At 29.8% G+C, this 12046-nt stretch overlaps 3 protein-coding genes across 3 annotated transcripts; 2 read left to right on the top strand and 1 right to left on the bottom strand.

Moving 5' to 3' along the window:
• Positions 1–101: 101 nt before the first annotated feature.
• PGO_061940 (methionine--tRNA ligase) lies at positions 102–2789 on the top strand (the record flags this gene model as incomplete). The annotated part of the gene is made up of 1 exon (XM_028686837.1): positions 102–2789. One exon carries the CDS (start codon positions 102–104, stop codon positions 2787–2789), a length of 2688 nt encoding a protein of 895 aa, XP_028542638.1.
• Positions 2790–3875: 1086 nt separating this feature from the next.
• PGO_061950 (hypothetical protein, conserved) lies at positions 3876–7064 on the bottom strand (the record flags this gene model as incomplete). Its single annotated transcript, XM_028686838.1, has 1 exon — positions 3876–7064. The coding sequence occupies one exon, from the start codon at positions 7062–7064 to the stop codon at positions 3876–3878; it is 3189 nt and encodes a 1062-aa protein (XP_028542639.1).
• Positions 7065–9462: 2398 nt separating this feature from the next.
• On the top strand, positions 9463–10707 carry PGO_061960 (hypothetical protein; the record flags this gene model as incomplete). The annotated part of the gene is made up of 1 exon (XM_028686839.1): positions 9463–10707. The coding sequence occupies one exon, from the start codon at positions 9463–9465 to the stop codon at positions 10705–10707; it is 1245 nt and encodes a 414-aa protein (XP_028542640.1).
• Between the last annotated feature and the right edge of the window lie 1339 nt (positions 10708–12046).

Here is a 12046-nt window from a genome sequence, read left to right on the forward strand (position 1 = left end):
CACAAGCATAACATTGAATCATCATTAAACTATTCCTCCTCTTGCCACCCCACCCCAATCGTGAATTGCCTAACCAGCTTAGAACAGTCGACAAACAAAATATGAAATTATACCCACACAAGTATTTTCCTAACACTGTAAAATGCATGCTGGCAGCATATATATACAGTATCCAAGTAGAGCTATGTGATGACTTTTTGTTTACGAGAAATTTCGACGTGGAGAAGGCCTTTTTTGTGAGTAAGAAACCATTGTTGGTGTTTGGAAATAATTACATAAGTTCAACGAAGGCTATTTGTTTTTTTTTGCATCGATTGAGAAATGAGGGAAGTAAGAAATGCATGGATGATAAACTTAGGTTGTATATGACATGGATAGAATGGAGTGAGATTCTTGAAAGGAATGTCGAAGCACTGAATAAGAAACGTATAATTGGTAGTCTCGATGAATTGGATAATTACCTAAAGGATCATAGGAGTAAAAAATTTATATGCAGTAAGGAAAATGTTGCAAATGGAGAAAATTTAGGAAATGCTAAGGATCCATCGGAAGATGATAAGGATCAGATGACATTAGCAGACATATTTGTTTACACATCTCTAATCCATTGCAACATTGAAGTATGTAGAGAAAGCTGGGTCTATATAAATGAATATATTGAAAAAATAAATAAATTGGATTACGTACAAAAAGTAATAAAAAATGTCGAAAACATTTATAGATATAAGCATATATACAATTTATATATTTCAAAAATATACGAAAAGAATATCAATATACATTTAAAGAATGAAAAGTTTTACATTACCACTGCAATTAATTATGTAAATGGAGAACCACACATTGGTCATGCATATGAAGTAGTAATAGCAGATGCAATTGCAAGGTATCATAAGAATATAGGTAGGGATACTTTTTTCACAACAGGTGCAGATGAGCATGGATTGAAGATAGCTAACCAAGCAGCTAGAAATAACATGAGTCCGAAGGAACTATGTGATAAAAATGTGTTAAAATTTAAAGAATTAAACAAACTATTAAATATAAATGAAGATTATTACGTAAGGACAACGAACGATGATCATAAAAAAATAACACAAGATATTTGGACTACTTGTGAAAAAAATGGGGATATATACTTGGGGGAATATGAAGGATGGTATAATGTTCGTGAAGAGACCTATATCCCAGAGAATGAAGCGAAATTAACGAATTATATGGATCCTTTAAGTAAAACAAAACTAGAAAAAATGAAAGAGCCTTCTTATTTTTTTAAAATGTCAAAATATCAGGATAGACTAATTGAATATATACATAAGAATCCAGATTTTATACAACCAGAACAGAAAAGAAATGAAATTTTACAAAGATTGAAGGAACCATTAGCTGATTTGTCATGTAGTAGAACGAAATTTACTTGGGGAGTTCCAGTTCCAAGTGATAACAAACATGTTATGTATGTATGGATGGATGCATTGTTAAATTATTATTCAAATTGTTTAATTGTTAAGGATAAAGCTAAATATTGGCCAGCTGATTTACATCTAATTGGGAAAGATATAGTTTGGTTTCATACTGTTATATTACCAACTATTCTCATGTCAGCAAATTTAGAATTGCCAAAAAGTGTGTTTTGTCATGGTTTTGTATTAGCTGGAGATGGAAAAAAAATGTCGAAATCATTGGGTAATGTGATAAATCCATTCGAAATAATAGATTGCTATGGATCTGATGCTTTCCGTTTTCATATAATTAAAGAAACGAAAAGGGGATTTGATATGAGATTTGACATTGACAATCTCGTTGATATGTGTAATTCAGATTTGGCAGATACTATTGGAAATTTAGTGCAAAGGACTTTATCTCTATGTCAATTAGCCAATAATTCAAAAATACCACCCATGTTTGAAGAATATACTTTAGATTTACCATTTAGTCTTTTACACTTTATTAACAGGATAGAATTTCATATGAGAACATATTGTGTACAACTATGTTGTGAAAAAACTGTGAATGTTTGCAAAGATTTAAATAAATTCCTCACAGAATTAGCGCCATGGAAATATAAAAATGAATATAATAATAAAAAGTTACATATTATAAGAATTATGATGGAGGTTATTTATATTATTGCGCATTATATCGATGTTATAACACCAGACATTGCTAACCAAATATTTGAAAAATTAAATACTCCAAAAAAATCTATTGTTGAACTGGATCCATGGTTAAATAATCTCCAAGAAGGGGTTCAAATTTATAATGATAAAATTTTGTTTAAGAAATTTCAAGTGGAAAGTGTTAAATCAAAAATACAAAGAGTAGTTATGCGTGTTTGTAAAATTACAAGTATTATAAAAAATGAAGAAAGTAAAAAAAGAGCCACCATCTGTGAAATAGAACTAGATGATCATGAGAAACATCTCGCTGTTATTTATCTCCCCTTTAAACCAGGCTATGTCAATATGTTAACAATTGCAATTTTGAACATTAAACCAATTATAATTAATAATATCACAGTTAATGCTATTATCCCTCATGTCAATAGGGAAACATTCATCCTTAACGATGAAATGGATTTGCAAATGGGTACTTTGATAAAGGCAAAAAATTACAAAACACTTGTTAAGCAACGAGATAATTTGACCAAGAAGGAGATTAATTCATTGGAACTTTCCCTCATTAATGGAATATGCTTTTTTGAGAAAAGTGTACCCTTGGTTTTTGCTGCATCTGATAAGCCCTTATACCATACTGTAGAGAAATCTGGGCCCATCAAATTTTTTTGATCCACTGGTTGCATTTTTGCGGATTTCTTCTGGGTAACCAGCTCCATGCATAAGGGGTTGGGGACTAAGCATCCCACAGGGGTGAATAACAAAAGTTAGTTTGGCCCACTTGGATGAGTAGAAGTCAGTTTGACACACTGGGATGTTATGCACATCTCCATATGGCGAACTGAAATGAATAACATTCCCATTTGACCCATTGTTTGCAGGGCGAAGTTGCACAATATACATTTGCCTGCCCCTGCTCAATGGAGTTTTGAGTATGTTTCCTGAGAATGCACTTACAAATATATATATATATATATATATGTATATAATATTTACATATACCCATTGTGTTTACAATATCCTTTTAATTATTCCCTTCGTTTATTCGTCAATTGCAGTTAGTCTCTTGCATTATGTGTAAACTTTAAAATTCGAAAGCAGGTCCCATTCGCCATGTTGCAAAATGTTATGCTCTAATGCATGAAACAATGCGCATGGATATTATTACATGTGAAAAATCCCATATATGTTTGTGTCATACATATGTATGATTTTTCTCTTTTTTTTTTTTTTTTTTTTTTTTTTTTTTCAAAATTTATTTGATTCTTTGTCATATAATCTTTTAAGTATTTGGAGAAGTAAAAAAAAAAAAAAAAAGAAAGAAAAAGAAAAAAACTCAATTAAAAAAAAGTAAACCACAAACTTGTTGTATTATCCCTCCAGTTTGTCTTTCTATCTCTCTTTCGCGATATTCAAACGTTATTCAAAATAAAGAAACTTTTAATTTGTAAATGGCTAATATTGCTTTTTTGCAGTAGCTGCACACATATGTGCATTGGGGAATAATCCCCATTTGAAATTTTCTGACATCGTTGCCACGTCAAAATGGGATTCAAATATGATATAGTAAGGTGTGTTGTGTATTTTGCACGGGTGCTACTATCCAGCATAAAGAAGAAAATTCGGAATTTTGGGAAAACAGAGGAAATTGGGGAGTGGAAAAATTGGGGGAAACAAGGCGATTTCCTAGGACCATTCTCACAGAATAGTGTCATTCGAATCGATTTCTAAAAATTAGACAATCAACAGCGGTACCATCTAACTTTTCAGGACCTCCATAAGTGCCACTGTGATATAGGACGATTTCGGCAAAGAGCAAATCAAAAAAATGGATGCTTTCGTTTGATACTTGGGGATTTCCTTAATTAAATACTCATGGTAGTCATCATTTGGCACGAAAATTATGTGTTCCTTCATTTCCTCAGTCTCGTTTATTTTCTCACCATCCATTTTTTTATCATCCACTTTCTCATCACCTATTTTCTCTTCCCCGTTTTGCGGATCACATTCTGTCGCACCTTTCTCTCCGTCCATGAGTCTGCACAAATCACTCCTAATTAGTGGAATCCTGTTTACATACACATCATCGCTTTTTATAAAAAAGGACTTGAAATCATATGGTTTAACCACAATCTTTCGATATCCCCCGGAAGCATTGAAGAAATTTTTTTCAGATTTAAAGTCATCTAATGTTAACTGCATGCTATTGAGCACGTTTTTATATTCATCCATTAGGTTTGGAGGAAAAATAAAATTTTTATCACCTGGTAGTGGCAAAACGACGTCATAAATATTATATAAAGATATATTTTCATTAGTCACCTTAATTATATTTTTTTCCCATAAATTTTCATTACCTGATGATAGATCGGATTGATGTTCATCATTCGAACTTTCATTAGTAAGGGTAATTTCATTATTGCAATTCGATTCGATTAAATCTCCTACTACTACATTCAATCCGTATTTCTTCATTCGAATACTCGTAAGGATGTTAAAAATTAAACTTTGGGTTGAATGTATAAAAAGAGAAAAAATATTTTTTGGTATATTCATAAATGCATTTTTAAAACTTTTATCGTTTTTTAAAGAACACAATATTGTTTTTTCTACATGTGATTGATTTGAAATGGAGTTTATAATTTCGTTTATTTCACTTGGAAGAACGTTGTGTACTACTTTTTTATTACTGCAGTGCATAAATTTTTTTTTTTTTTTATTATTTTTCTTAGAAAATGTATTCACTGCTTCGTATGGTAGGTGTAGTGGGATGTTATTATTGCTTTCGACTTGGTTTCCATTTTTATTGGATGTATATATTTTTTCTGATAATTGTTGATCATTTTTCTTGTCTATCCCTTTATTCTGTGTTCCTGTCTCATCATCAAAAGAATTCAGAAGATGATTTTCGTCATCTTCATTCCCATTTATTGCATCTTTTTTTTCATCTATTTCGTTCAAGTATGCAATAAGTCGATCCTTCTTGTTTCTATCCAGTCCTGAATTTTCGATGACATAAAAAAGGGCTTCTTTGTAATTCTTTTTTAATATACAAATACCAATATCGTAATTTTTTATATTTTTACTGCCAAATCGTTGATATCCGTAATAATTTACAAACCCTAATTTGCTAAAACTATCTGATAATACTTGAAATTTTTTTTCTGCACTGTTATCTACGCCCCTAATTAGAATTTTAAAAAAGTTTCCCTTTAAATCTCCTAATGACAATTTATTTTTTTCATAGCATAAATTTGATATATATACATTATTACACCAGCTCGAGCCACCTGTATCACTGTCATTTTTTATTATCCTAAACAAGTCATATTTCTTTATCTTATGAATACAGAATTTCTGTACTGTTATTCCTCTTTTGTCTTTAATTCCACAGTAAGATATGTCTGCGTTTTTTTTTTTTAAATTAAATTTTATTTTACTTAATATTTCGTATATATCTTTATTTTCTTTGTAAAGATTGAAATGGAGGTATTTTTTTTCTTTTTTTTGTTCTTTTTTATTCTTTCGAAAATTATTTAGTTTATCCAAGAAAATGCCTTCTACTCTGCTATGAATTTGTACTTTATTGGGTAATTCGTTTAGACCACCTTTGTGACAGCCGATACCTTCCTGATCATTATTATTTCTACCATCTGTTTTGGCAACACATATGCTGCTTGAAGCATTTTTTTCATTACATGTCCTTTGTATGGTTTCTTTTGGATTTTTTTCCTCCTCCAACTTACTATTTATATTGATGTATGAGTGCACTTCATAAATATTTTTATCATTAGATATTTCTCTTACTTCTGTTCGTGCTCTTTTATTCTCTCCATGAATGTTAAACATTTTTAGTGATTTTTCACAACAAATCTTTGACAATGTCTCGCTTTCAAACTTTCTTTTTTTATTTTCGAATAGGTCGTCTTCTTTTGCATCAAAAATGTCAGGAGCAACGACTTCTTCACCATCAGACAGCTTCAACCGTTTAGGAAACATTGTAATTTCTTTTTTCTTATCGATTTTGTCCAATTTTTGACAGATAATATTTTCTAATAGGTCGTTTTCACTGAACCGAGATTTTTTGGTCTTTCCTTTTAATTTGTTAAATATTCCACGTGGTAAAATAGATTTTAAACAATTAAAAGATGGGTATATTTGTAGAACACTTATTTTGTCATCTGTTTTGTTTTCTTCTACTATGTTTTCACAATTATAATTATTGGAAGAATTGTTTTGTAGTATATTTCCATGCGATAACACACTTTGATTTTTCGGAACATTTATTGTCTCTGTCAGGAGAAACGGGTAATACTGATGTATTATCTTGTGAATGTTTTTTCGAGCGTTTTTATTTCTGTCTTTTGGATCCTCTGGGGAGTTAGGTTCACTAAAAGCAGATTCTCCACAATGGGAATCGCTACCCATAGATTCTTCATTACAGATAGCATCTCCATTTTCATCAAAATGGGACTTATCCTGAATTGGTAGATCGTCCAAATTTATAAAAAGGCAATAAGGAACGGAAACGTTTTTCAACCGTTCAACTGTTTTCCCTATCTGCATCTCATCTGTTTGATCATTCTCTTTTAATTGATAAATGTCATACAGAATGCTCATAAATTGTTTAAATGTTCTTATATTATATTCGTTTACATATTTGGCTAGTACATGAAGATGTAGTTCTTTATTAGTAATACTTAGGAGCAATTTATCTTTTTCATTCTTTTCATTCTGCTCAATAATTTCATTAATTTTTTTTTTATGTATTAATTGTTCCAACCTCAATATTTCATTATCTTTCGTTATTTCGTGCACATGGAAATCTTCATAAATGGTTTTTATTTTGCCTTCAATTCCGTCATTATTGTGAAGGTCTTTTCTAAATAGATAATCGATGCCATGGTTTCTTCCATAGATCGTGGGTTCTATTTTCGCTTCAATCATATATCTGATTGGGAGACTGTATAAATAAACTCCTATTTTCTATCTATGCTCAAAGGCAGCTATACCAATATGTAAATTTTTTTTTTTATATGTATCTAATGCTAGGAGTTGGAATGGATAGAGAAGGGGGATTTCTCTGGTATTGCCATGTAAAAGGCCTACTACAATTGAACACAGGTAAATGTCCAATATGCAGCTATATCCAATTTTGAAATTTGTGAAAAGATGGAATTAAAAAAAAGTGACAATGCATAATATTCAAAGTTATAACTTTTGAGTTGCCATTTTCACAAGGGTGTGTATACTTATGGAAAGTTTTGGAAAAAGAATAATAATTTTTTTTTTTTTTTTTAGGGGTGGAGATTAGGGATCCTAATTATTTTCCTCTTTATACGAAACTATCCTTTTGGAATATGTCACCTAATGTGGTTGCTTTGCAAGGTTCACAGGAAAAAAAAAAAAAAAAAAAAAATCTATATATACATACGTACAAATATATACATTTGTATGGGATCTCCTTAATTTATAATATATTGTTTTTCCTCAATTTTTTTACATTTTTATGATTACCAGAAATAAAAAATGTTGCAATGTTTGTAGTTGTTTTAAGGCATGCCTTCCCAAATAGAGGAATAAAAAAAAAAAAAAAAAAAAAAAAAAGAGCTATAATCGTATATACAATATATTTGCATGCATGTACATATTTGCATATTCTTACTTATACATAGCGAACAAGCATTTTCCTCAAAATTATATTTTGAAAAATGGGTTCATCATTTGATTCGAAGAATTATATAATTCGAATGAAAAAAGAAATTGGTTTAAAAAAAAAAAAATAATAATAAAAAAAAAAATAACGGTGCAAAAAATTGAGACTCTAAAATAAGAAAGAACAAATCAGCAACAGTTTTATTGCCTAGATTTTTTGTACTGAGTATTCAAATGAATTCATCCCCAATATTGTTGAGTATACCATATCCCGGAGGAGATGCAAATGTATCATCAGTTTTGAGCAAATGCATTTTTTCTCAGGTCATGTGTTACATATTATGCCAAACGTAACAATATTAAAAAAGAAGCTCGAGGGTGGATGGGAAAACATTAAGACAAAATTGGGGCGATAAAAAAGTGTACGAACGAATTAGACTTTGTGAAAAAAAAAAAAAAAGAAAAGTCTTATCCCACACGTGTACATTTTTAGTAGTTATATCAGATGGGTTACATGTTTATCTCCTTTCATGAGTAATTCTACTATTTGATGGAATTTTTCCTTGTCCATTATATAAACACATGAACGACCACAGAGTGAATGTTATGCATTGGGTAGGAAGGAGAGTGTACTACATTTTTTGCTTTCTCTGATCGACTTGGTTTTATTTCATAAAAGTGGCAAGATTAGAAAATGTATTTATCTGGAAGGTGATGAACTTGTTAAAAGTTAGTTCTTATCCAACTGGCATTACCATTTTATTGTTTTTTTCTCTACCATTTTTTTGTTTTTTTTGTTCTTTATTGATTGTTGTTTCTACCTTAAAGGCAATTTATTCGGTATTATTTTCTGTCAACTTTGCAAAAGACGAAAAAGAAAAGAAAATATATACATATATTTTTAAGTACAGTTTTGTTATTTATGCATTTCTCTCTTTCGAATTATCCTATACTCCTACAAATTTAGAGCGCATAGATGAATGCTTACCAATGTGTTGTCACGATGTTGATAAGATCTAGTTTAAAAAATTCCTTTTTTATGAACAAGAAATTGTCTTCATTTTTACATATGTTTTGGCCTTATCACACTTCTACATTATCTATACAGTTTAAAAAAAAAAAAAAAAAAGGACGAAATGTGTGAGTGGAATCAACTGGAGGTGCTAATATTGATAACGCATGAAGAAATGAAAACAAACAAAAATGATACTACTTGGAATTACATATTATGAAAACTTTTATGTTGTAAATTAGTTTTTTTTTTTTTTTTTTTCTTATGTGTATATTTTATAAAAAAACATATTAGTATGTCATGAGAATATATAGTCAAGTTTGTGAAATACAACCACTTATCAACCTTCACATATTTTTTAACATTACAATTGAGGTGTAATTTTTTTTTTTTTTTTTTTTTTGTTATTCAAGTGCCGTACAAAAGGACACATGTACAACCAATCAATTGAGAAATTCATTTTAAAGGATACGAAAAGTTTTGCTTTTTTTTTTTTCACTACATAAGATATAAAAAAAAAAAAAAAAAAAAGCGTCGTAATTGTTACGACTACAGATTAAACCTTATCCAATCAGTTTCTTATTATTATTTTTTTTTTTTCTATGATCATTTTCTGCATCATTTCTGTTCCTTCATTTTATAATCTAATAAAAGAAACAAAAGAAAAAAAGAAAAAAAATGAAAAACAAGTTGTACATTTCGTTCTTATTTGTTTTGCTCATACTTGCCCATGGATACAACATGATAAGTGGCAATGTTACAAATTACACAATTTCCAATGAGAAGAATGGTTTAAATAAGAATGATTTACCAAATTGTAACAAAGGTAACAATGGTCAAAAAATATGCAACCTTGATATTAATGAGGAAGAAAAAGGTTCCTTAAAGGATAATATGAATGCTTCATTACGAGAAAATATTGTGAAGATGGATCCTGTTAATTTGAGTAATAGTACTGACGTTACGCAACAACAGGTGGATGAAGAGGATTCCAGATATATGGATGACATAGGACGAAGGGAAAAAGATCTACAGGATAAGAACCGAACTACGAATGATGTTAAGTTTTCTAGGGATGTGCGAGACCCAAGTGGTGATATCGATGCAGACAATGATGAAGTGGTAGATGATGAAGTGGTAGATGATGAAGTGGTAGATGATGAAGTGGTAGATGATGAAGTGGTAGATGATGAAGTGGTAGATGATGAAATGGTAGAAGATGAAATGGTAGATGATGAAGAGGCAGATGATGAAGTGGAAGATGATGAAGCGGAAAATGATGACTTGTTAGATGATGAAGTGGTGGATGATGAATTGATAGAGGACGAAGTAAATTATGACAAATCGAGCAATTCAATGTCAACCGATGAAGAGCACATAAGTCCAATACAATCGAACGGCAAGAGTAAAAATGAAATAAACGAAGAGGCAAAAGAAAATACCCAAGTGCATAGGATAAAAAGAGTAAATGATAGACAAAGCAGTAGGGACGACCCAGACGAACGAAATGATATTTTTTCCATGGAAATAAATCAGTCTAAGAAATTTAAATATGAAAACGAAAAAGAAAATTATCATGATGATGGTAATACCTTTTGCGATATAATAAAAGAAAGAGAAGGAAATACCTCCTTCGGAGAAAAAAAAGTAAGCATTGAAGACGATATTGAAGAAACCAAAGAAGACGAAGAGAGATCAGAAGGGTGGTATACAATTCCAACAATTGATTCCAAGGCTGAAGATTTACTTATGGAAGATTATACAGATGAAAAAGATATTCAAAAAACAGCAGATTTTTTAGTTGAAAGTATGATTAAGTTACTAGATGAAAAGGGTTCTCATGACGCGGTAAAAAATTATGCAAAAGACTTGATTAAATTTTTTTCAAATGATTTAAGTAGTAAAAATGGACATTATGCGTGAAACTTCTTTTTTTTTTTCCACCTCTTTATGATTATACATTTTTTAATAAAACTTTACATGATATGCAGTAGCTTATGGAAAAGCATTTTAACTTATATTTTAAGTTTATGCACAACATTTGCAATAATGCAGTGAAAGTGTAAATATTTCTTTTTTGAGTACTACTCCAATTTAAGCTAAATAATTCAAAAAAGTGATTATTGTGAATGTTGTGAAGGTTTTATACTTTCCCAACTGCACACAAAGAGGGTGTATTGTAAAAAAAATTCTGTTCATAATAGTGTCCTCAAAATTTCTACACATTCCTAAAACCTGATTTTAAAATATAACCACTGGAATAGTGAACAAAAAAAATTCTCTACCTCTGTAATTGTATTCAAAAGTACGTAAAAAAAAAAAAAAGATCAACTAAATTGATTACCTTGTCCAATGTAAAAAAAAAAAATGTCTCATTTTTATCTTTCATATTGACAAACTGTTCAATGTGAGGAAAATATCGCATATATGTGCATACAATTACATGCAATATGTTTATACAACTATACCATTTTATTACATATCAGTGTAAGGATTTTGAGAGAAAGGATTATAAAGTTACCACTACCCCATGAGGGAAATTTATCTCTGAAGATTATTTAAAATAGGTAAAAATTGTTTAGCAAAAAAAAAAAAAAAAAAAAAACTTCTCCTTTTACTTTATAAAATTGTCATGATCAGAAAAATGAATTTCCCGCTATTACATAAAAATGTTGCTTAAACACATTCGTGCACATTTGGCCTCCTGCATAAGTTTCTCTCTCTTTTTAGAAATTTCTTATATCATGCAAATGGGGAATAAATTTTGCGTTTGATGTAAAAAGTGAGAAACTATATTTATTATTATTTTTTTTTTTTTTTCAAGAAATTGTCCATAAAAAAGTCGAAATTAGTGAACCCTTGAAACACTTCAATATTCTTAAAAATGTCCGTTGGAAATTGGGTTCATTTTAGGAAAATTAAAATATGGAGATCGGTTGTGTGCATGTTAAAATAGTTGTTTAAAAAGTTGTAATTATTTTAAAATTTTTTCAACAAGTTGTTTTTGCTTTACCCCAACTGACAAAAAAAAAAAAAAAAAAAAAAAAAACGCACACAACAAAGACGCTTATTTTTGCAAAATATAATTTAATCCTTTTAATTATCTTTGTTAAAAATTGTAAGAAAAACAACAACCGTGATAATTTTATAGTTTCCTGTTGGAGACATAAGCAGCGATTTAAATTGCACTATTTTAAAAAAAAAGAGAAGTTAGTAAAGGGTAATGATTTCGTCGTTAAATTAATTTCTTTTTTCAGCATCT

The sequence above is a fragment of the Plasmodium gonderi genome, assembly GCF_002157705.1.
Source record: "Plasmodium gonderi DNA, contig: Chr06, whole genome shotgun sequence".
Lineage (NCBI taxonomy): Eukaryota > Apicomplexa > Aconoidasida > Haemosporida > Plasmodiidae > Plasmodium > Plasmodium gonderi.